Here is a 26,680-nt window from a genome sequence, read left to right as displayed (position 1 = left end):
TAAAGATTCCTAGGTATTAAATGACATTGAAGCATTGACACAGTACAGCTTGTGGGATATCTGAATCCATATACCAGTGAACTGTTAAAAATTGCATCTCACCACGTCCGCTGGACGGTATGTAGTTCTGTAGTGATCTGTTCTGACCATGAAAATCTCTGAGCTGCAGCAGTACCCTGTGGCCCAGGGCCTGGATTCTGGAACCAAGTAAACCAGAGTTCAGTTCCAGCTTTTGCCTTTGCCAGCTTTATAATCTATTGTGCTTGTCTGACCTTACTTTCCAGACTCTAAAATGGAGATAACTGCATGACTTAACAAAATAACAGTAATCTTGGTGGTTTAAAATAACTAAATTAATTAACTAATTACCTCAGGTGAGGTAATATATATATGATTATTAGCACAATGTATAGTAAGGACTTGCTATATTTCATTATTCTATGGATACCAGCTGCTGCTAGTTCTTGGTCACTACTATATAAATTTTATGTTCCTCATTTGTCTCCTTTTTATCAGGATAAAAGCACCTATGAATCTTACCCCTTTTTTAACCATTTAAACATTAGAATACTTGAAAAACACTACAACCATTTCCACACATTAGTAGGTGAGCAATAGAAACAATAAAAAACCTCAGTAATTTGGACTGCTCTGAGATTCATAATATATTAGAAGAAATGGTAAAATGTTTAAAAGAAATTATTTTCAAGTATGGATAGCATCATGATCAGTAAATATTGCTCAGCAGAGATTCTGCTGGAAATATGTTAAAGAGACTTATAACTGTCGCTTACATTATTTCTGACCCACCTCTGGCCTTTCTTCTAGAATGTATTAGATAGGTTAATTAATCAGTGTACATAATTGCATCATAAGCATAATTCTGTCTTTTGTCCAGATTTTTAATTGAACCAGTTGATGACAGTAGTTCACATCTCTTAAGGGTAATATTTTATTTGATGTTATGTCACAGGGTTATACTCTCTTTTCCTGCCCTGTCTGAGCTGTGCGAATAGCATATCCTGTGGTTAACAATCAAAATAGCTCATTTGCTTGGGAGGAGACAAAGGTATGGGGGATTCAGTAAGGGCTAATTCCTCATCAGATTTCATGACAATGAGATTTGATTTTTTTTTAACAGCAATTTGCCTCCCAGAATAGGCCAAATATCACTTCATCACTGTTAAATGTGTTTATTCTATTATATATATATGAAATCATTGAGCTTTGAGGTAATGAATTTCTACTACATCTTACCATGAAGCTTACTTGAGTGCCTTGTTTTTCCTGGGCCATAGCCCTCAAATCTCTCATGTTTAAAGTGAATTAGAAAAGGTTTTATCCCTAACCTTTAAGCAGGTAACTCTAGGAAAGTTATATATTTATTGACTACATCTTTGTCTAAAGATTGTTTGGTTTAAAATTGTCTGTTTCTTAAATAATTGAAAAATGCTGGCATTTACCATTTTAGGATTACCTGCCTAAATTTTATTGTTTTTAAAAATAAGCTTAATTGTTTAATATGTTTATAAACCTTTCCTCTTTCCCCATTATCTCCTGACTATTCAAATTATCTGATCTATAAAGACAGCTATTTGTTGTCCAATAGATTGACTTGCCTGAGAGCATTCTTACTCTTTATTTTTCATCTAGGTGAGTTTCATTTTTCTCTTACACTTCATGTTGCTAGCTTGAAAGAAAGAAAAAAACTCTTACCTCCATGAAATTCTAGTCTTCCAAGAGTCAGATACTGATTAGATTTTTTTCCCCCCTGAACTGTGTGTTCTTACCCTGTATCCAGTTTCCTTAAATATATTTCCCATGAATATTAGCACCTTATATTGTTTGGGATTTAAAGCCTTCCATGTTCATGATTTATTCCTAATATCTGTGTTACCATATTTTGCTTTGATCTTTCAGAATTATTTTTGTTGTAGAAATTTGCTGCTTCAGAGCATTTAGATGATTTGGAAGTGTTAGCAATGTTCTCTGCATTACTGTAGTTTCCAGCCTGTTTTTCTAAGTGTTGGGACTGATCTGATAGGAAATGTGACTGTTAGTAGAGGGTAACCCTGACTCCACTGTCTTACAAGTTCTTACCTCTTGTGTTTCAGAGTTTGCGGTCACTTCTGTTTGGATTTATTTGTACCTAATAAACTAGGACCTATATATTCATCTTTTCTAATGCAAAAGGAACCCTTTTACCAATAACCATGCATTTTGATTGTTGTCTGCCAATTATCTGTAATTGTGCTTCTCTAAGAAAGTCATCAGTGATAAGTAATTCCTGTATACTTCAATGAATAAGGAAAAAATTGTTTTTTATTTAACCACTGCCTCATGTTAAATGAGGCTAACATGTCTAACATACTTAGCTAATGTACTTGATACTTCAGCCTGATTATTTGGTATTTCAGCCAAATTTTGGTCTTTGTGCAAAGGCCCTACATTGTGATTTCTAGCCCTGGTTTTGCTAGCGCTTCATTTATTTTGAAGGGTATCACAAATTATTTCAAGAGACACATTGATACCGAATATCTGTTTTGGAGGGAGAAGATAGGCTATTAACACTGAACTATATGGAACCTGTTAACCTAAACAAAAATCATCCCTCCTGCGGTGTTGAGCAGCCTGTCTCAGCAGCGTCCAGCATCCAGGGATACTGAAGACATTTTTGAGGTCCCGTGGGAAATGTGTGACTGACACCATAGGAGGAAACATCATGGTATAGTGAAAAGCCCTGGAACTAGAAGTTGAAGAAACCACTTTTCTGACCACATGTATCAGTATGACCCCGAGCAAGACACTCAGCTGTTACCTAATTACCAGGGTTGCTGTGAGGACCGGGTGGGTAAGACACTTAACCTGGTCCTCCACTGCTTCACGTGCTAGCGGTGCATGCTTACACAGACAGTAACTTTCCTACAGGTCTAAAATCTGGAGTTTTTTCCTTAGATAATTTATAATGATGTTTTAGAAAATATAAATTTTCCATATAGGGCACTTATAAAGACAAATAATTAGGAAATTGCAGTCAAAGGCATGACATTTGTAGACTTTACAGCATGATGGCAGATGATGGTTAATAAATTGTCATATTGTCTCTCATTTGCTACCATTTTTCCTTGGGACTTAGTTCCAGAGTTTTAGCGTCTGCTTACAGTGCTATTCTTATTCCCTCTCTACCTGTTTGTAATGGAGACCGGCAAAATTTTGCTGTATAGGGAGTTATTTTTGACATTTATTCAAATCTATCCATTCTGATAACAATGTAGTTCATTGTATGTTTCAAAGTAGACGACTACGACCATAATGTCTAGTCATCTTTCAAGTGCTGCATTTAAGGTTTTTGGTGAACTCCAAAAAACATGCTTGAATGACATTTTTTTCTAAGATTTTTAGCTCTTGTTTCTATCAGTACAACTGTGACTATTGACATTGGTTTAATTGCCTATATGCAGAGGTTAGGCTTTATTTAAGTTGTATCTGAAAAGTGGAAGACGATGAGAAGCAGGGTCCTCTTTAATGCCCATATTTAAAACAATATTGAAATAGAAGTTAGGTATTTGGAGGTAAACCATAGCTTTTAAGCTGTTTGAAGATTGTGATCTATTAATGGGACATGTGGACCCTTAACTCCTGGTGGTAGTGATGTTCTTGGGGAGATCAGCATTTGTACTCTTGATGTTTTTTGGCTTGGTTATGTAGAACAAAAGAAAATAAGCTGGGCGCCTGGGTGGCTCAGTGGGTTAAGCCGCTGCCTTCGGCTCAGGTCATGATCTCAGGGTCCTGGGATCGAGTCCCGCATCAGGCTCTCTGCTCAGTAGGGAGCCTGCTTTCCTCTCTCTCTCTCTGCCTGCCTGTCTGTCTACTTGTGATGTCTCTCTGTCAAATAAATAAATAAAATCTAAAAGAAAAAACAACAAAAAAAAACCCAAAACTTTAAAAAAAATTTAAAAAAAAGAAAATAAGCTTTAAGCTAATTTCTTTACAAATACAAAAAATAACTGAAAGAAAAAGTTGTAAATTTAAAAATGAAACTTGACTTCTTCCCCCACTATTATCATTTTCAAGCCCAGGGATAAGCGCTATTAGATTAGTGTGTAACCACCAATCCCCACAGAAATTTCCCAGGGATATATAAGTATACACGAATGTGTTTCTAGTCCTCCACCATTAATTCCCAGTAGTTTAATTTCTTTTCACTGAATATATCTGCATATCTTTGATATCAGTATGCACATCGCCCTTTCTTTTCATGACTACATAATGTCCCATTGTATGGCTAAGCTATACTTTATTACAGTCCCTCTTAATGAAAATTTAGATATTTTTAACATAGTATTACTGTGAAGACTTCTGTGTGTATATCTTGGCATACTTTTGCATAAAATAAAAGCAGTTGAATTCTTGACTTAATGAGTACTTTTAGTTGATTTGCATTTTCTTGATTTTGCATTAAGTTGAACATTTTCTCATGTGATTATTGGTCAGATTTTGTGTTTTGCTGAACTACCTGTTTGTAAGTTTGTGACACATTTTCCTATTGGTTTACTCAGTTTTCTTCTGTTAATTTATTCATATTTCTCTGTGTTATGAAATTAGCTCCCTATCTCTGTATTGACAGATATTTTCCCAATTCTTTGATTTTTATGTTGTTACTTACTTTATATCTGATTATTTGCTTACTGTTCTACTACTATATAGTGTTTAATTTCCATGTACATAACAATTTTTTTACATTGTGGTATGGGCTTTGCATTTTATATTTAAGGCTTTCTCATTTAATATTATTTAAAATGTTACTTTTTTCTAGTAATTCTATAGTTTCATTTTGTATGCTTAAATCAATGATCCTCGTGGAATCCATGTGGTATAGAGAGAAGTAGAGACCCAGGTATTGCCAACAAGTTGCCTGAAATGCCATTTATTAAAACATGCTTTTGCACACTAATTTAAAATGAAATCTTGATTTTATATATTCCTGTTTTGGGATATATAGGATTTTACAAAGTCCTAGTATGCATTTGGGTCAATTTCTGTAATCTGTACTGTTGCTGTTGATGTATCTCTCTATATAACTTCTAGTAGCACCAAACTGTTCCACTGCTGTAGCTTGTAAATTGTGTTCCTGTCTGCTGGGATAGTTCTCTTTTCATTCATCTTATACGTTTTTTTGGATATTATCACCTTTTTCTCTAGATTAATTTTAGTATAATTTTGTCAAAATATTTCCATCTCTTGCCCCCAGAACAAACTAACACAACCATCTTGTGACCATATCGGGGGGTGTAAAAATTGGGGCTGGGGAAAGGGAATGACATTGTTAATGAAATTTTCTATCTAACAATATGGTAGAGATTTCCATTTTTAAATTTTCCATTTTTCCCCTCAGTAGTGTTATAGCTTTTATCACATAAATTCTGCATGCTATTTGTTAAACTTAGGCATAAATGTTTATCTTTTTTATTACTCTTTAAACAATTTTTTCCTTCCATCTCTCAATTTGATATTATGTTTATAAAATAAAGTTACTGGGTTTATGTACTTAGGCTTTCTAAACAATACTATCATCTGCAAAATTTCTACTTTTCCTCTGCAATTTTGATACTTCTTTCTCTTCATAATTTATATTTTCTTAAAACATGGCCCACTTCACCTAGTTTTTCAGATTTATTTGCATAGATTATTATCTAATAACTTATTAATTTCTTTTGAATCTGTGCTTATATCCCTTTGTTTGTAACTCAAGGAATTTGTGTTTACGTGCCTTACCTCCTACAGCAAATAGTAAAAATACTCTTTTTTGAGTAGTATTATCTTTGAAGTTAGAAAATTCTTCCATGCAGTGAATCTGTATGCCTCATCCTGTTGTTGTAGTCACTGCTTTTTTTTTTATTTTATTTTAACTTTGTCTCCAATAAAATGAAAATTACTCTGGTAGCTTTTTCTACTAAGATTATTATGAAGTTACTTGTTAGCGTCTTCTAAGCTAAATAATTTTGGTTTTGCATATAGCCTCATGGAACACAGTTTTCTAAAATCTTTATATCTCTTCTGGAATTTTTTCAGGAGCCTTAACATTTTGGCTAAATTCTTAACTTACTTCCTGTTGAGGGATCTGAGTCACAATTACATTGTTTGCCTTTAAAAGATAGTAGTCTAGCATACTATACATTTTTAGCCAAAGTAACTCCATCCTCAGAGCAAATAGTATTTAGTGCAGAACTAAGAATGGTAATTGTATTTTTTTTTTATATTATGTATAGTATTGGGGAAAAAGAATTGTTGACAATGTCATGGATAGATAGTGTCTTTCAGCAGTCTTGAAAATAAAGGCTGTTGAATAAGGTAATTAGGTCCTCGGGTTCCAAGTTTGTCCAGAAACACTCTGCTCCTTATTTTGTTTTTAAGATTTTATTTATTTATTTGACAGAGATCGCAAGTAGACAGAGAGGCAGGCAGAGAGAGAGGAAGAAGCAGGCTTCCTGCCAAGCAGAGAGCCCAATGCAGGGCTCAATCCCAGGACCCTGGGATCATGACCTGAGCCGAAGACAGAGGCTTTAACCCACTGAGCCACCCAGGACCTAATTTTTGAATGAATTATGAGATTGGCAAAGAAAAGCATGTTTGTAAGGCAGATAGGAAAATTCCAGGAAAGATGCAAGATGGGGCTAATACTAAATTATGTTATACATACATGTAAATATGTGTTAGCATGTGTTTTTGTACATTTTTATCCTGGAAAAAATGAATATGCTAATTTAATAGTAACTTTAATAGGTTCAATTTAAACTTTGTAGGTAATAACAATATCCTCTAAAAATCCAGCATTAACGATTGAAATAGCTGCAATTGAGTCATCTTGAGTAAAGCAGTGCAAAAAGGTGCTTTTAAAAAGGAGGCAGCAATAATTTTGTGAATACTCAATTTTATGATATATTTACTGTGTAAGTATGTTAATAATTTGTCCCCCACTGAGAAATGGCTTCTAGAGGATCACAGTGCATTACTTGCATTAGAATAGAAATAATAATGAAATTCTCTCTCTCTCACCTTTTTTTAGGTCATTGAAAATGGAAGATTTGCAAAATATAAGTATTTTACCCATGTCATGATCAATAAAACAGATATGCTAATGATAACTAAAAGGTAACTTTCTTTCTGGAATGTAATTTGTTGAGAGGTTAACTGAGAAGCCACTCATGAAGAGAAGCAGTTGACATTCGTCATTTGTTGCAGATAGTCACACTGATTCCTGCTAACTCTGGTCCTCTTGCTCTACAAGCCTTGTAGCAAAACCCTTCCATAAATTCATATTTAGCTTTGTACAGATAAATGCACAGCCATGCACAAACAATTTAATATTTTTTCAACTAATTTGAATAATACAGAAATTCCCATGAAACTGTCTTCACACTACCATTTTTTCCCCTCTGAAAAAGTACATAATTTCAGATTACCCAGAAGTCCTCTTGTGATATCTTTTCATTAGCATGCGCAGAAACTCATGTAAGTACATACATCATTGGAGACAGATCAGTTCTTACATGGATACTCCCAAAGATAGCCAAATCCTCGAGTAGACTGTAGACAGTAGAGCTACGTGCAAAAATACACAGCCTCAGAGGGCCTAGTGTTTGCAAGTCATTGTTAAACTGAGGAAAAGAATGAGCTGGTGCAGGATTAACATGGGGAGTTCTGGATGGATAGCAAAGAGCGAAATTGTAGAGGTACCTGGGTGGCTCAGTGGATTAAGCCGCTGCCTTCGGCTCAGGTCATGATCTCGGTGTCCTGGGATCGAGCCCTGCATCGGGCTCTTTGCTCAGTGGGAGCCTGCTTCTCTCTCTCTTTCTCATTCTCTCTCTCAATCTGCCTGACTCTCCGCCTACTTGTGATCTCTCTCTCTGTTATATAAATAAATAAAAATCTTTAAAAAAAAAAAAAAAAGAGCGAAACTGTGCTTGAGAGACAGAGGTTATGGCTGAATAGAAAGGAGTAGTCAATAAGCCTGTGTGGTTTTGTTCACTATTGAAAAGGAGAAGTTATATTAACATCTTGTTAGTTCAAGCTCACTGTTGAACTTAACAGTCATTTCTTTTTTTTTTTTTTTAAGATTTTATTTATTTATTTGACAGAGATCACAAGTCGGCAGAGAGGCAGGCAGAGAGAGAGGGGGAAGCTGGCTCCCTGCTGAGCAGGGAGCCCGATGTGGGGCTCGATCCCAGGACCCTGGGATCATGACCTGAGCTAAAGGCAGAGGCTTTAACCCACTGAGCCACCCAGGCGCCCCTTAGCAGTCATTTCTAATGTTTTTCATTCTAATCATTTCTGAGTCTAAAATTTGCAACACTAATTTTCTTATTTAAAAAGTAACACAGAGTAAAGAATTTACACAGCATTAGAAGATGAATAGGTAAAGTGAGTCTTCATTTCATCCCAGGTACCAGTCCCTCTTTTCCCTGTCCCAGAGGCAACCACTTGTTTCCTTCTAGAAATAGTCTCTGCATATACAAGCATCACACATGTGTATCTTAATGTAAATGGAAATCTGTCAATGTACCATTCTGTGCTTTGCTTTAATTTTTTGCTTTAGATCAATGTTGATAGCAGCATATGAACATCTTCCTTAATTTTAAAGGACAACTTAGCATTCATTTAGAAGTATGTACTGTATTTTACATGTAAGTTGTTAATAAGCTTTTATAATTAGGGGCAGAGCTTCAGCGGCCATGTTTGTTCATAGTGATTTTCATTCATGTTTCTATTAACCCTCTCTCCCATTGATGACATGAAGTGTGATTCATCACAGTTGAACAAGAGCCAGTTGCAAAATTTAATAGTTTACAATTCAGTTTCTAGCATTTGAAAACTGACCTTCTCAACACAGTAGACCTCTTTAAAGGAAGTTCTATAAACCTTTATGAAGTGAGAGAAGTGAGTGAGTTGTAGTTGACTAAAAGGTAGTATTCATACTTAGCATTTCTTTTCTTTCCAAGTTTCAGATTTGAGGATTAAAGGGTCTTTGAATTGGGGGAGGGGGCGCAGAGTGCTTTGTGCCTGCTACAAGATTAGCCTGAGATTTTTCACATGGTTGAAGATATGTGGGAGGACCCATAGGTTTGTTCAGACAGTCCCTGTAATCTAGGATTGGTGAAAGGGGGGGCCTGAGACGAAAGGTTGAAGTGAGAGATGTGAGTCCTCGTTAGCTCGTTCCTGCCAGGAGCCAGCTCTGTAATGTAATCCCTTAACTTAAAGTATGTATTTCTTAAAAAAAAAAAAAAAAAAAAAAAAAATCTGGTTGTACCTAGAATTGATGTTTCAACCAGAAAGAAGAGCTGGGAAAGTAAAGGCCTTTGAAGAAAGGATTAAATAGAATTATTATAGACAGAATGCATTTTTTTCCTCTCAAGGTGGGAAAATAATTTTAAAAGGCTTTTTTGAGGTAGGTTGATAAGCTTATTGCATGGAGCCTTGGAAGCATTCTAAAGCAATAATTACTTGAAAGTTCTCCAAGATATTAGCTAATAATAGGTTCTGCAAATTTTTTTCCATTGTGTATAAAGTGCCTTACATATTTGACTCTAGAAGTACATTCATCTTTTTAAAATTTCATTTTATTTTTTCAGTGTTCCAAGATTCATCGTTTATGCACCACACCCAGTGCTCCGTGCAATATGAGCCTGCCTTAATACTCCCAACCAGGCCCTCCTAACCTCCACCCCCCTCCCCTCCAAAACCTTCTGTTTCTCAGAGTCCACAGTCTCTCTTGGTTCATTCGTTTTTTTCTAACATAAATATGTTGTGCTATAAATTTCCCACTAAGCATTGTTTTAGCTACGTCACACAGATTTTGTTATGTTGTGTTGTATTTTCATTCTCATTCACCTCAAAATACTACCTGATTTCTTCTGAGATTATTTGATGCATGGATTATATAGTAGTATGCTAATTTCCAAGCATTTAGAAATATTCTTTCTGTTACTGGTTTCTCATTTAATTTCATTATGATCTAAGAATGTACTTTGTATGATTTCAGTTCTTTTATATTCCTCAAGGTTTTTTATGACTCAGAATATAGTGTCTCTTGGTTAATGTTTTATGGGTACTTGCAATGAATGTATATCTTGCTACATAAGTGCCTTTATTCTACAGTGGATTCTTTTTTGTTTTTCCCCCAGTGGTGTATTGTTTGTAACAAAAGGAACATTTGGACAGCTTACCTGTGAGTGGCAGTATAGTTTTGATGAGTTTACCAAAGAGCCATTCATTGTTCATGGGAGAAGATTACGCATTGAAGCAAAGGTATTTTGAATAGATTTTTTTTTTGAAAACTTGGAACTGAAAATAACGCACTGAGATGGTCCTCTACTTCCCATCTCTTTGATAGACATCGTTTTGTCTTACTGTGGTTTTCCTTTACACCACCTGTCTTACTCAGGCTTAAAGAAGAGCAAGCCAGGCCAAGAAAACATACCGGACTCTGTGTTTTGCATTGACAGTAATGTTCCTGGGCCTTGGCTTTCTAGAACCCCAACTTCCCACTGCTGTCCAAGACACGAAAATGAGAAAATCATTTGTATACCTCAAAATCCCTAGTGGTTCCATACAAAATGTTTTTCCCTGAAAATCTTAAAAAAAAAAGACTCTTGAAAACTTGCCTCTCTCAATAACAGACAGTTATTGGTACTTCTTTTTCTTTTTCTAGGTATTAACTTCCCAATTCCATTCTAATCTTGAGGGCAAAGGCCATCTCTCACTCTGCATTGATTACTAACATGGCACCCGGTACTTGAATGTAGATATAATGAATTGCTAGTCATTTGGTAAATCAGCAGAGACACAGTATCCATTTTAAGTCTTAAAGATTCCACAAAGTATTTTAAGCGATACAAAGAAGTACAAGATACTTGGCCCCAAGGTATTTGACCAGATACCTTTGCATAGGAGCACTTTGGCACTGGCTGTATTAGTAGGAAATACTGTAAATGATACAGCCCAAGTAAGTTTTGTTCTTTGTTGTTTTTGTTTTATTTTGATTTTGAGGGATTTAACTGGCTCCTGTAACTGAAAGTCTTAAAAGTCTGCATCTGCTAGTTAAGATATGCTCCAGTGATGCCATTAGCGGTTACTCTGTCTCCCTTCCTCTCCTCCTTCATTCTCTCCTTTGCCACTCTCACTTCTAGGTCCTACTTTCCTCAGTGTTGGCTTCATGGTCAAGTCGGCCAGCAGATGTTCCAGGTTTATATCCTACTAGCTCAGCAGCGTGAAAGCTTCTCACTGGGTTTCACTGGGCCACCTTTGGTCACGTGCCTATCCTGAGCCAGTCATTTTGGTTAGAGAGCCTGTATGAGCCAGCTGGCCAGGTGAGGGTCATGGGATCACCATGGTGTTTCCGAGAAGGAAGGGTCTCTCTATCTGAAGTATTTGGAGTGAGAGAAGGTGAGAAATATTACCCAAAGGAGATTCAAAAGTTGTTGCTTGAAGAAGGGTCCTTAGACACAGGCAGGCAGAAACAGATGTTTTCTGGGCTAGCCTGTAGTTCATAACTGCCCCAGGGCCTTGTGTTTAACCACTGAAGATCATGTCTCTAGTCTTACCACTCACTCCAAAGACACAGGCAGCTCCTGAGTAGACTGGCTCTTTGTTCTTGAGATCTTCGACCAACTTACACATTGGGAATTTCTCTGATTCAATCACTCAGAAAATGAAAGGCCCTACGGTCTTGTGCAAGGTAATGAATAGTGACTATGCCTATGCCTATGACTTTCTGCCTGTACCCTTGCCTGGCTTTTTTCATATCTTTTTCTCTCTCCAAAGATAAATTTCTTCTTACCGTCTTGGTTTCTTTCCCTTCTCCCTTTTCTTGAAATCTTTAATCAGCAGTTTGTTTGTTTTGTTTTTTTTAAGTAAAAGAATCTGTTGTCTTCTAGAGTCTGTGTTTACATGGATGTTTGAATTACTTAGAGACATTATTTGATCAAGAGAACCTCACATTGCTTCCCCTGTAGCTCTGCCCATAGTTGATAGAGATAAACATCACCCTCCTTTTTAATCCTGTTACTTCTGTTTACCCTCTCCTGTCCACCATTAGCTCTCCCCACAAACACTGAATAGAACACCAGAGAAGCATAAAAATTGGAGGACAATCAAAAAAAAAAAATAGTAGAGTGCAATAAGCTTAAGTTACATTCTTACTGCATGACGGATTTAAAATGTCAGAAATTACATACATACACAACCCCCTATACAACACACCTGTGTATATTACCTTTTAACTGAACTCATCTTGATTTCATGGCCAGATACCAAGAACTATCTGGAGGGGAGAACACTGCTCTGACTTACCTCCTCATCCTTTGGATAAACCCTGTATGGCTTTGGCAATTGAAATCTCAAAGCTTTTTAATGTAAGCTTAATTATAATGGATATGGTAGAATTTAGTCTTTTTATTTTTTTTTCCATTTGTGTTTGAGTCTTCTTGGTTCTTCATTCTTGGCTTTTTTAAAGGTATATGATTTGGGTAAGGTGGACACTTTAAACACAGATTTACAGAACAGTGGCATTTTTTAAATCCTATTTCTACAACTGGATTTTCATTTTAATGAAGTTACTCTCTTTATAGGAGCGGGTGAAGTCTGTGTTTCATGCCAAGGAGTTTGGAAAAATAATTAACTTCAAGACCCCAGAGGATGCTAGGGTAAATATAATGAATCTCTTTACTTAAACAGATAGCAGCTTCTCATTCCAAAGGCATGTAGTAAGTTGGACTGTTTTCTAAAGCAGATAAGTTTTGTTTTTAATTTTGTTTTTGTATTTTTACGGTTTTAGTATATGTAACTAGATGTTTCCTCAAGACTATTTTTCATTACCACCTTTTTCAGTTTCTCAGTAATACATTTTTCATTTACTCTCTGTCACATGTTATTTTACCCCAGAAGGTTGGTTTTTAATCTTCCTGCTCTCCCAGAAACATCCAGAGAAGGCTACTGGGCTCAGTTCTCGTGCTCTGTTTATCTTAGAGACAGTCCCGCTAAGTTCTTCTTTCATTAATAGAAGCACATAGACCTCTGCGGAAGCATCTCATAATGAGAAAACCCTAATATTGCCTCCGGGGCTTTCATCCATTACACAGCCCCAGTGGTAATAGATATTTATTGGTAGGAAGATTTGCATTATATTTGCATTTTATTTTTGCAATTTCAGAGCCTTTTAAGATAGAAAATATTTGTATCATGAGAGCACGTAAACTGCCCAAGAAGGTTGCTCTCCAGCTAGCCGCTCTAGAATTCTGTGTAATTACTCCTCCTCCAGCAGTAGAATCCTATATATGGAATCATGAAGATTTGTAACACAGAACTGACATTGTTGGAAGAAAGGTTGCACAGATAGTTTTCACAGTATGCCACAGTTATTCAGCCGGCTGCCAAATGACTCTTCTCTCTCAGGATGATTTATTTTACTTTTCTTATTCTGAAGATGCACATTCAAGTCCAAAGACCTTAGAAAAATATTATTCTTATTAGTAAATCAAACCTGGTACCATTGTCTCTGAACTTCTGGACTATTTAACTGAGGCGAGTAATGTCTTAGGCAGGATGAATGTAATTATTGGCCATGAGTATACACCTAACCGAAATAGAAAGCCAACTTCTAAATTTATACTCATTACATTTTGAGTTTCATTGCAAGTTCTTGAAATAAGCAAATGTTGATTTATTTCCCCGCAACAGTGGATCCTCACAAAACTAGAAGAGGCAAGAGAACCTTCCCCGAGATTCTGATGGAGAACACTGCCTGAAGAGACACAGCAATAAATTATTAGAGTTTCAACCTTGTACCTTCCACAACCAGTTTGGGAAGTATAGTACGGAAGTAATTTCAAGTACTAAAGAAATTAAAAAAAAAAAAACAAAAACAAACACACACACAAAATCGGTTACAATCAGGTAAAACAATCGTGATTAAACTATTTCAACTCAGTGGGGATCCAGTTGGTTTTCTAACTTGAATCATGCATCTAGTTAAAATTCTTCTACTTTATAAAAGAAGCATTTCTTTTATGAATCTTAAATATTTGCTCCAAGTGGTTCTCTGCAGTGTGGAGAAATTGCCCATATTGTGCACCCCCCTGTGGAACTAAGGTTAATGTTTCTGGTTTGTATTTTAAACTTCTATCATGCTTATTTCAGACTCCCTAAATCAGTGACAGGAAAATGATCAAATCAAACATAGCCTCAGTGGTATCAAGAGAACCTTAGTGGTGGTTTCTTTAGAAACATGAAATTCTTTTTACAGATAAATATTTTGGTATTATTTTCCTTATTTTTTTATAAAGGATGTGTTTGAATTATACTTCCATAGCATGACTATGAAAACAACCTTTTTTAATATAAAACAGATTGAATAATACCCCTTCAAGCTTCATCTTAAGAAAGGCTGGAAGAAATGAGTATCAGACCCAAAAAGGAAGAGCCCCTTTCAGAACTTTGAAGCCTTAGAAATACTTCCTCATGCCAACATCATGGGATCTACTTGGTGTACCCAAGTCACGTTTTTAACAGATTGCTGACTTTAATGGAAAATTCCTGAAGCCTTAATAATACCAACTCTCCATTCACTGATAGTGTGAAATAGAATTCCCACCATCTGACATACAAGTTATGCTTCAGAACAGACAGCCCTTCTTGTAAGTAAATGTCTCTACCCTGAAGAGTCGATTACCTGTTTTGTTGACAGAAGATTGGGAATTGCTGCTGTGTTTTCTCTACAGTTATTTAAATGAGAATCACTTTTGAAAGCTTGTCAGGACAGAAATCATGGGCTATGCATTCGTTAAAAAAAGGTCACGGGTTTTTTTTCTTGGTTTTTGTCCAAGATCCTTGTACCTTAATATTAATGGACTTTTTCAAGTAAAAGGGGATGAATATATGATTGTGAAACCATGAAGAGAATGATCCAGTGTCTTATTTAGTTATCGAATAATGCAGAGTATTTGATGCATGTCGTATGTGCCATGAAATTATTATAAACTGTTTCTGGGATTGGAGACTCTGTATAGTCAGTGATTGTGAAATTCTTCTCAGGGTCTTCAAACCCTTGCTTTGTTGTAAAAGCTAAAATAAACAGCATGCCAGACTGTAATTGTATTTCTTCCTGTCCGAATCCTACTGGTTTTCCTTTGAAGTTGTAGAAACACATTGTTTATTATCAATTATTTCCCTCAGGATGCTTTTTTCTTTGCCAAACATAAATTGACTCAAAAGATGGCAAATTTCATATCCCATGGTAGTGCGTACTCCCATGATGTCTTTGGTTCAGAGCAACATAGACATTTTCTCTGTTGCTCAGCTCCTCTGATTTCACATACATTAAAATTAAAACTAAAAGTAGTGGCCAGAAAACTTCCATCAGATTGTCGCCATTTGAAATGTTGCTTTACTGGAGTTCCATTCGGTGCCATTAACCAAATACCTCTTTACCTACTACAGTTTCATGATTTCATTCTCAGAAAAGATACAGACACATAAGTTCTTTGGTGTTCCATGGTAAAGGAGAAAAGCCAAAAAGAGTAAGCAAAGATTTTTTTTTTAGTATCCTCTGGAGAGCAGCACGGAATGGGTCTTGTAACTAGTACATATGCAAAGCCAACCTGCCTGTTTTTTCTGTGTTAACTTACCAACAAGAACCTAGAAATATCTTTTACTTTTGAGAAGTGGTCTACCCATCATCAACGCCTCCTGTCACTTTATTTCTAGAGTAGGAAGACCCACAATTACAAGAAGAGTCGTTTATCAATTGTCTTAGGAGGTTGTCTTCATCTAAATAAGCCACATCAGTAGATGGCTAGATGAAGAGCCAGTCTTTTTAGCATAACATTTTATAATTATGTGTTTGATTCTATATTTGTGAACATTACAGAGTCCATGATCTGACTCTATTTGAAAATAATCTTCTCTGAATTCTATTTAACATTTAATGGATCTCTGTTTGAGAGCTTTAAGCTACTTCTGGCCGGTTGGTAGGTGCTATGGAGTGAGATCCCAAGTATTGTGTCCCTTCTCCATGTAGTTAGCTTGAGCCCCAGCCCCTTACTTCTAGCCCAGCATCTAGTCTGTCCGTGATGATTGTGTAAATCCCAACACAGAGTATCTGTTCCCTGACAACTCTCCTCTGAAAAATTATGATCATTGGAAATAGCAACTTTGATTTCTGGTCCAACGAGAAGCTTCTGATTTCTTCACATTTACAAAATGACTGAACCCAAGAGCATGTGCACTTCTCTGTTGGCTTCCCTCTTACTGTGTATGTACTGGCTGCTTTTTCCCTAGAATTAACAAGACCTTGGGATTTCTCCTGGGCTCAGTTTAACACAACCCAAGTTATTTTCTGGTCCCTAAATAATCATTAGCTGCTCTAGGCAGTCCTTCCCTGGTCCACCACCCTCCACAATCCTAACCCGTGACTAAACGGTCCTGTGGCCTCCAAATAAGTTAGGAATTCCTTCTTAATTATTTCCATCATAATTCGCTTGTGTTTTTATGATGACAATAACGGTAGCTTTTCCCAGTGGATATATATGCGTCTAGCTTATCTCTTTGAAATATCGTGGTATTTTATTCCTGTCTGATAAAAATACTAAAGACTCAGTGCTGAATTTTCTGCACCTCAGTTACTCAGTCACCACTTGCCAGTGTTAAGTGAGTCCTCAGACCAAGTCTCGGCCCATGTATTAAAAAGCCTAGGACAGAAGATGCTAGGCTAATTTGCTATAGCAAATTTGCTATAAGCAAATTAGCCTATAACTGCTTATAGCAGTTGGAACTGGGTGCCCGGTCACTGCAGATAGAAGTAGCCGTTTGGAACTGGATGTTTTCCTGTTCCTGCCAACACAGTTGAGAGAAATTTGTCTGGGTTCCGAGGCCATTGCTTTTTACCTTTTCTCAAGATCAGTCCAAATCCTCAAGGACAGTGGTTTTCAAGCTGTAGGTCTTAACCCATTAGTGGGCCATAAAACCAATTTCACATCTCAAGGCCAGCATAGCTTTAAAGTGGAATAGAAATGAAAATAAGAGAACATTGCATGTAACAAGGTTAAATTGTTTCCTGAGATGTTTCCTAAATAGTTTATACGCTATGTGTACTCTGTCACAATAGAAAATAACATTTTCTATTGTGAATTGCATTTTTTTTTAAAAAGGGCAAAACAAAAAACCTTGAGAAAAACTGCTGTGGGAGGCGTGGGCCACACACTGATTGTTGGAACAATTTGGACAGTGTGGAACCTGGCCTTAGAGAAGGAGCAGCAGATCCACAGCTCAGGGCATCTTCAGCTTGTGAGCACCGTCTTTTTCTTTGGAGGGAGAAGATAGGATGGCTCTTGTTTTGCTTTTTATGAGATATTTTCCTTTCCTGATGTATATCCGATGCCCTCAGGTACCAGAAAAAGCAAAGTTAGATCTGCAGACAGCACCCCCAAAAGTCCACAGGCTTTTAACTAGAGATATTTAACCAGAGATATTTCAACCTGTCTCCCACTAATCCTCTTCCTAGGATCGGGCACAGCAGTTCTCTCCTTTTATGAGCTTGCTCATCTGGCGTCCCTGTGATGCACTGGAAGGTGGTAAAGGCCCTTAAAAATGGGGAGCTTAGCTACAGGTGACACTTCTGTAGGGTCTGAGTACGTGTTCTCTGGAAGGTGCTATCCACGTGCCGGTGCCTTGCCGTTGAGTGAAGTAAGTGGGTTTCTTCCTTTCTTTAGATTCCAGGTAGGAATAACCTGCATTCCTTATTCAAGGTTCAGGACAAAATTCATTCAGTCTCAGTGTTTTCCATGCTATTGCCCAGTATCCCCTGTAGCTCCTTCACATGCCTTGAAAGAAGGCCCTTCACCCAGGGCTTTGAAATCCTACCCGACTGCTGATGCTGACCAGTCAAGCCGCGTTGAATCAGTTGAACTGTGTATGGTTCGTTGACTCTGTAGTTTTGGTCATTGGCCAATACAACTGTGAATGAAGACCTTCGCTCATGCTTTTCTTTCTGGCACAATTGGTATAAAGAAATACTTGTTTCAAGCTGATTCTGCAAGCCGGCCACCCCACAGGCCAAGAAGATGCTGTATCCTCCTTCGTGTTTCTTTAATTAAAACCTTTTCTACTTTATTTCCTATTTTGTAAAAAAAAGAAAAAAGAAAAAAAAAGTGATGTCATTAAAAAAAAAAAAAGTTTTACTTTAGAAGTATGGATTCTTTTTAAAAAGCATAATAGCATTTTCCAAAAAAAAAAAAAAAAAAAATCATCTTGGTTACCCAAATAGCTATATAACAAATGTAACTTCAAATTTTATAGTTTGATATGTGTGTACTTAAATTTTTTATGACTTTATACAATATAAATGAACATGTACTCTAGTTTAATATCCACAATGATATGATCTGTCGATCTGAAAACGCTGTCACTAAACACTCACTATGTGCTGTTCTGATACCTCAATAATGCTTCCCTTCCAGTGAGGTCCTATAACAAGAAATCCTATGAGAGTTCCACAATAAAAAGTCTAACAATCAGTACTATACCTAGAACTGCTGGAAAGCCCCCCTGTCACTTATTATGTCATCATACTGTCGGTGTCCATTGGCTACCCGAAAGTTCTATTTAGGGGGTGAAAAAGACTCAAAAATGTAGATTACATTGAAATGTTCTGAGTATCAATAATTGTATACACAAACTATTACAAATCATACCTGGAGCTTCTTTCAAGGTTGGGTAGATTGTTACACACTTTTAGAAAAATGATCATCTCTGTATGTGAATAAGTGTATGACAAAGGAAAATGGGTTTTTCAGGGAATACGCACTTCCTTACTAATACTCCCTTAATAATAGTTCTGTTGACCAAATAGTCTGTGCTTCTTTGGGATGCTTACAGTTCTTTGGTAAAAATATGGTTATTGATGATGTTCATTTTTAAAATATCTATTTCTGCATTACTGCAATATTTCCTTCACTTCTGTGTTCCTTATACGCCTAACGTGGGCTCCAGACCAGTTGCCTATTACAGTCTCTGCCTTTTTTTTTAAATGTTGATAATTTATAAACAGAAACATTTATAGTGAAGTTCCTCCTCTTGAAACTGAACTTGGTCTTTTTTCCTTTTTCCTGAAAGTTGATTAGCCATACTCACTAATGACTTTTTTCCTTAAAAAAAAAAAAAATCATTAATTTTTGCCCTTGGTAGAATGAGGTTTCTTGGTCAGATGACTCCTCAGGGGTAATGTATACTTTTTCCAATAAAAGGGGTCAAGTAAAATTTTCTCATCTTCAGTCTTCCTCTGTGTGTAGTTGTTGGGTAGGACCAGAAACATGACCAGGAAGTCCTCCCTCACCTCTCTAAACTCTCTCTCTCGGGGGCCTACATAAATGTGGATAACAAAGAGATTGGCTAAACTCTGATTTTTCTAGAAGACAGCATTCCAGCCCAGCATGGTCCTTGCAAACTAAAAACCTGTTGGTTAATACTTTGTAAATTGTTATGCAAAGCACCAAGACTGTGCCTCTCAACCTCAGCAAACTTCCAATGGTTCGTTTCCTCGGTAAGTGATGGGCACAATTTGAAGGAAGGGGTAGGAGAGAATGTTTTTACTTGCATAATTAATTAATATTTGGCAGAGATAATTACTTTGCCTCTGATACGGAGAGTTCATCCTTTGCATGACTTAAGAAAATACTTTGTTATTACTATTCTCTGTTCTGGTTTATTAGATAGCCTTCCTGCTACTGGATTGATTAAAAGCCCATCATTTTCTTAACATGCTTTGTCAGCTGAAGGTAAGTTAAAAATAACAATTCAGGGACGCCTGGGTGGCTCAGTGGGTTAAGCTGCTGCCTTCGGCTCAGGGCATGATCTCAGGGTCCTGGGATCGAGTCCCACATCGGGCTCTCTGCTCAGCAGGGGTTTGCTTCCCTTCCTCTCTCTCTCTGCCTGCCTCTCTGCCTACTTGTGATCTCTGTCAAATAAATAAATAAAATCTTAAAAAAAAAAAAACAATTCAGTGCTAGCAAGAACTTAAAAAACGAAATCCTACATTAATTCCCTTGAATACTGGTGGTCTTGAGCGTGTAGCGTAAGTTCAGTAATGATCAGAAGCAGTTCCTAATCTTCAGTGCGCCCTGTCTTTCCCCTCCTCCCTACGGCTCTCCTTTTTGTTTGTTCCTAGTTGCCCCTTAGAGCTGCTTCCCCATCTCTGTGCTCTCTTGGGCAAAGGTATCTTGGCTCTTCTTTTCCTAGACCCTCACTGTTCCAGCTAATTTTTTAGCATTTTGTCAGGTTCCACAAAAACTGTTGCTTTGCATTCATTTCTTGAGGGAAGGTTGGCTTTTGCAGTTTAGTGTTGCTGCGGTAGAACCGCGAGCTGGAGGAATAATTCCTGTTTTCCCAGTAGTGATGCTCTTCTGCTCTTTACCTGCTTCACGGTTGCAAGTGTCCAGCAGGATGAGAACCGGTCTGTGCTCTCACTGGCTAACGAAAAGGCTCAGTGCGGTTACAGGAGCGCTGACACATTGTTCCGTAACAGGCATAGCTGTTGGAGTGTGTTTCCCAGACTGATTGGAGATCAGACCCATCACACCTTAAATCCCTAAGTGACTGTGCTGTATATGTTTTTGTACGTGTGCTCAGACCTTCAAATAAAAAGCAAACACAAAGCCACACCGGGCCTCTAGCTTGGCGTATTCTACGCTTCCCAGGTGATTCTGTTTCTGCTTTACTGGGCCAGCTACTAGGGGAACCCTAACACAACATGATGATGAATGCAGAAGACCTCAAAAAGGAGAATGAAGGGAAGTAGACCACGTCCCCAAGCATGCCTCTTTGGCATAAGAATTGTTTTTAAGGAACAGCAGACACAGCAAAAGCAGGGGTTACCTTTTGTAATGAAATTAGTAAGCAAATCTCCATTTGTAAGGGTGTCTCCCTCTCTGTATTAAAAGGAGGAGGACCCTCAATCACAAGAAATGCTTATGAGGAGGAGCCCAACTTACATCTGCATGTCGACCTTACCATACATTTCCTTGTAGCTTCCCATAATTGGCCTGTCCCACCCCCAACACCTTTCTCGTGTGGGGAGAAAAGTAGGGTGATAGCCTGGCCCATTTTAGAGGGTTACTCAGTTTTCCTGCGTTTCTCCCATGTTTACAGAAGGTGTACACATTATTAAACTGTTTTTCTCCTGTTAATCTATCTTTTATTACAGGGATGGGATCCCCACCCAACAATCTAGAAAACAAGAGGGGAAGTTATTCTTCCTCCCCTAGAGTTTGGTGACCCATCATGGACTTGCTGAAACAGCATACTCCCCCTGGAGCCTGCAGACAGGATCCTGGAAAACTGGCAGAAGCTGGCAAAGGATAAGAAGCCTTACCAACATAGCTCCCCTAGCTGTCTCTCTGTGCCTAGTTGAGAGAGGAAGGGAAAATTTCACCTTCTTCATTCTTTACAAATTTCCATTACCAGGAGAAAATATTTGCATGAACAGTTCTTTGTGTGTAGAGACTCTGGTAAAGATTCTTCTTGTTGATCCCTTGTTTTCTGTTGGTCCCTTTCTTTCCAAAGACGGTCGTTGTTTTCTGTTGTCTCTTGTGTGTCATTTGTCGGAAAAAGGAGAACGATAGGCCAGACATTTTCCTTTCATTTTTGTGTCTTGAGAGCTTGGCTTTTTGACCAGTGAGAGTACTTCCTTGGTCTCCACTAGAGGGAAGATGCAAGTATGGGTTTAAACGTGACAGCCAGCCAGATAGGCTGGGGATCCAGGACATGAAGTGAGAAGCCACTGTGCCAGCTCTCAGGGGAGTTTATCTTAGGGGTTCCCAGTCCATAAGGGACGAGTCTTCTCAACCTTCATTGTCTCGGTGCCAGAAAAATCCCATTCTAGCAGCATGTGTCGAGGATCTAGAACTGGAGGTGTCTCACCTTCTCATGGGATACAAAAGACATCCTTTCACTATATCATTCTTATGGCCTATGACAAGGGAAGGTCTTTGCTTTCTTACATTAACCCTAACAGTGAACTTCCCGGATTTGTAAGGACTGCATCTTTTCCAGCATAGGGTAGGATACCTCTTGTCTGCCCAAAGAGGGCACCTCTTGCATCCATGGTTAAGCCATAAAATAGGCTTATGAGTTTGAGTCCCTTTGGAGGTTAATACAAGATTCTACTCATCAATAGCCAGATGATGACTCATTTGAATTGGAAAGACTTAAATATTTGAAAAAATATTTTTTAGATCTCAATCTAAATGGTTGCCTCACCGGTATCTAGAAAAGGATCAAACTGAAAAGAGGACATGGAGGAATATAGCATCAGCCTCAAGGACTCTCTTAACAAGAGGAAAGTGCAAAGCACTTTTTCTTCACTTTCAGAAGATTTCTATCAGCTTTAGAGAAGAGGTAGATCAGTGGCCGTTTACAACTCCACTCACAGAGTCCTCGACTGGCTGCTCAGGGGTCATCTTCTCACCCATGTTCATGCTGCAGTGATCGGACAACCCAGCCAGGCCTTTGGGGCAGACTCCCCTCACAGAGGAACTGGATGACCAGAATTTCTCCCAGGCCTTCCTGCAAATGCTCAGGAAATGGATTGGCTAAGGCTGATGTGCGGTGACTGATAAAAGCAACAGTAAGTCTTTTCACCCTAAAGTGAGTTGGTCCCAGGTTGGAGTCTACGCTCAGAAGAGGAGAGCATTCAGAGGTTCTTGTTGAATGTTTCATCTACTCTTCACACGGGTATACTGCATTAAGCCCTGAAGTTCCTGGACATAGGACTCTTGATTTCCATCTTAGTTGAAATGGAAATCTTCCCCAGTAAGGATATAAAAAAGCAAATCAAAGATAATGTAGTTGGATGGGTGTGTCAGCCCCATAATGCATTCAGGCTCCTCTACTTCTTTGAGGAATTAGAAATACCATCTTTTGTCTTAAAAATCTTTACAAAACTAGAAATGCAATTCTAGAAGCACTACAAAGTCCATCCATCGATACCAATCCCAGAGCCTCCCCTCTTCATCTCAAGATGCTTGCAGTTACTACATAAGATTGGAATATTGGAAATGGAATTGTCCTGCACCTAAGAAAAGGAAAACTTTTAATAGTAATTACTTTAGACTTCTGATAGTAGGCAAATATGCCCCAAGGGCCCTGGAGACAAGTTGGATACTTTCCCTTTTCCTTTGATGTAGATTTTCTACCCCCCCACCCCCATCTTCACTAGGACCTGAGAGCTATCTCTTCGAAATGAAAACTTTGGGGAGATGATTCTCATTAGAAGGAGAAAAGAAACTTTTTAGAAATTGGGCACATTTTTTTTTTTTAAAAAGTGGCTTCCATACAAATCTCAGTAAAAAAGCCTTTGCCTTCTGAGTTAGCCATAAGTAAACTTAACTCATTCCATCTTCCAGAAACACAATTTGGATCCAGCTGTTCTTTTTTCTTTTTTTTTTTTTTCCCTTCTTTAAAATTTTATTTATTTATTTGACAGATCACAAGTAGGTAGAGAGGCGGGTGGAGGGGGGGCGGTTCCCGATGCAGGGCTTGATCCCAGGACCCTGGGACCATGACCTGAGCCAAAGGCAGAGGCTTAACCCACTGAGCCACCCAGGTGCCCCACCAGCTGTTCTTTTCTAAACTACTGACTTGTGTGTTATTTTACCAGATTCATAGTTAAAATGTTACAACGGCAGGTATAAGGTCACTGTTTGTATCTATGTTTATGTGTGTCTGTGTGTGTGTTGTAGATAGAATATTTTTGGGGGGGGGGCCGCCTGGGTGGCTCAGTGGGTTAAGCCTCTACCTTTGGCTCAGGTCATGATCCCAGGGTACTGGAATCAAGCCTCACATCAGGCTCTCTGCTCAGCAGGGAGCCTGCTTCCTCCTCTTCTCTCCCTGCCTCTCTGCATACTTGTGATCTCTATCAAATTTAAAAGAAAAAAAATTTTTTTTCTTTTTTAATCTCCAGATGGTATTGCCAAAATTAATTTGTAAACTAGCTCTACTCTTGGTTGGCTCAAATTCATGTGATCTGGGAAAATATTCAATAAGTAAAAGCCAGTGTAATTTGGTTAATTGAAATAGGTATGTCTTCAGGATTGTCAGTTTTGTATGTAATGCAGACATACAACTTTTATTCTACCTGGTTTATTAGTCAAATGAGTTCCTTTTACCTGTTATAAAACTTGTCAGCAAGAAAACTAAAAGAATGATGGCCTTAATGTCTTTAGCAATCATCTCAGTATGATTATGAACAAGTGAATTAAGTAGATTTAAGTGGGATTAAAGTTTATAAATGAAATTTTCAACAGTGATATTTTATGACATAGAAGATATGCTTTCAGATCTTTAAAATAGCTTTAAAATAGCTTCCAAAATCTTTTTGGTAATTGTAACCTATAAAATTTTCCCAAGTTAAATGATGGAAATTCATTGGAATATCTAAACTTCCAAATATGATAAAATACTGGAACATTACTGAATGCAGGTTTTTTATATTTTTGGCTTAATACAGAAAAACTAAATATATTTGGGTGTATTAGTAAACATCTTGTACCACACTGAAAAATTATACTATGAAGCAGCATATGCTTCAAAAATTACGGAATGTATTCATAAATTTGCCAAACTACAGTTCATAACTGCTTCTTAGTTCTAGAAATTAAGGTTTCAGAGGGTTGGGAATACTTGTTAACATATGTAATTAAAACCTCTCTGTATGCAAGGGAAGTAAGATGTGGTTTGGGTTCAGAAAATGTATGAGATACAAAGATGCATTCTTGTTACAGGAAAGAGTAGTATCCTGGAGTAGACCGAGTTGTTTCAGAAAAGGAAAGAGGAGAGTAAGGGAAATGAATTGGGTATAGAAAGTTGGGAAGAGAAGACTGTGTATGATTAAGCTAGCTAAAATGGTATGAATTCATACATGTGTAAACATAAACTTTAGCATCAATAGTATACTCGAATAAAACTAAAACTTGGTTTTCTTCCATCTCCTGAAGGTGTAACTGAACCAACTTGAGTTTGTTCCTTGGCCAGTCAAGATAAACAGTACACCCAGTTGGGTTGTTGGACAAAGTAAAATGTGCAGCAAAAAAGGAGTTCACAGGGCATAACCTCCAAAGCTATGACTCCCTGAGTAAGTGTGCATGGGTTCCTTTCCTTTAGGGTTAGGGTGAATATTTTAAAAAGGGGCTCTCTTGGGGCACCTGGGTGGCTCCGTCGGTCAAGTGTCTGACTCTTGATTTTAGCTCCGGTCGTGATCTCAGGGCTGTGAGATCGAGCCCTGTGTCAGGCTCTACTCTGGACATGCTGCCTGCTTAAGACTCTCTCTCTCCCTCTCCCCATCCCCCAGCTCATGGGCACATGCTCACTTGCTCTCTTTCTCAAATAAATCTAAAAAAAGAAAAAAATTCATATCCTCTAAAAAGGATGGATCTCTTGTCCTCAGATGTGGAGGCAGGCATGAGATCCCGCAAGCACTTTAAGGAAAGATGTCTACGCTACATTGTATGTTATGTAAATGAGGTTGTGTTCCTCATTAGGTGGAGATTTTAGTATTACAATGAGGTGTAGGTAGTTGTCCATCACTCAAGAGGACACTCTGTGGTCCAAGGGCCCAGGTGTGAGCCAGGGGTTAAGCTCAAGCTGGTTTGGGTGGTGTGGGCCTGCTGGAGGTCTTATCAGGACCTTCCCTGTGCTATTGGCCTCTGCCTGAGTCAATAAACTGGAAAGAAGAGCTTAAGGAGAAATGTAGAACAAAGGTCGCTGAGTACAAGCAAGGGGCTGTAATGGTGAGGGCTTGGGTTCCAGCTGGTAACAAAAAGACAATGTTCTTTCTGACTTTGGTCCGCTCCTGAGAAAAAAACTGTGACAGGTTTTTCTCTACCTTTCAAGCTGACTGGACAGCAAAAGATTTTGTGTTTTACTGAAGTAATTTCCTGTGTTTCATGTTATCTTTATCATCAATTTTTTGATTACTTAAGAAAACCCAGGCTTCTCAAGAGTAAGAGCCCAGTTTTGCTCACAACTATGTAAGCTTCTGTATTTGCCTTTGAAATCTTTTGTCACTTTGGTTAAAATAGGTAATCAAGTATTGCTTCTAAATTCTGGTCAAGTATTCAAAACTATTGAGTTTTTTGAAGAGCTGAAACTCAAATTCTAAATGAAATCATTTAAAAAAGATTTTATGTACTTATTTGAGAGAGGTAGCATGAGAGGGGGGAGGATCAGAGGGAGAACCAGACGCCCTGCTCTAGGGAGCCTGGTGTGGACTCCTCCCGGGCTCCAGGATCACGACCCAAGCCAAAGGCAGTTGCTTAACCAGCTGAGCCACAGGCACCCTAAATGAAGTCTTTTTGACCTTGAAATAACTAGGGATGTTCCAGAGGGCCCCTAGAACATCTCAAGATTTGTTTCTCTCCTTGTTAAAAGAGCTATTAAACTAAAAAAAAAAAAAAAAAAAAAAAAAAAAAGCTATTAAACTAATTAGACTTCTATTCAATTACATGGGAAGCACTCCCAAGTAAGAGATACTAACCTTTGCTTCGGTTGTATTTGTATGGCTACAGGTCATTAACATAAATGTTCCAGAAATTGTAATTCCTAGAAATCTGTTAGGTCGTCACCACTTGTAATTCTA

The 26,680-nt window shown here is 37.9% G+C and overlaps 1 protein-coding gene across 2 annotated transcripts in view; it reads left to right on the top strand.

Moving 5' to 3' along the window:
• VPS13A (vacuolar protein sorting 13 homolog A) overlaps positions 1–15,145 on the top strand; it is a 224,577-nt gene extending 209,432 nt beyond the window's left edge. The window contains exons 69-73 of one of the 2 annotated variants that reach the window (XM_059142057.1): positions 7,067–7,152; positions 10,182–10,305; positions 12,306–12,410; positions 12,627–12,701; positions 13,735–15,145. In XM_059142057.1, the coding sequence (XP_058998040.1) occupies positions 7,067–7,152; positions 10,182–10,305; positions 12,306–12,410; positions 12,627–12,701; positions 13,735–13,785 (441 nt within the window). In that variant the 3' untranslated portion in view covers positions 13,786–15,145. The remainder of the gene's footprint in view (positions 1–7,066; positions 7,153–10,181; positions 10,306–12,305; positions 12,411–12,626; positions 12,702–13,734) is intronic. The other variant, XM_059142058.1, reaches the window with a different exon arrangement.
• Positions 15,146–26,680: the final 11,535 nt, after the last annotated feature.

Source organism: Mustela lutreola, chromosome 12 (genome assembly GCF_030435805.1).
Source record: "Mustela lutreola isolate mMusLut2 chromosome 12, mMusLut2.pri, whole genome shotgun sequence".
In the NCBI taxonomy this organism is placed as follows: domain Eukaryota; kingdom Metazoa; phylum Chordata; class Mammalia; order Carnivora; family Mustelidae; genus Mustela; species Mustela lutreola.
This window is presented reverse-complemented; position numbering and strand designations above follow the sequence as displayed.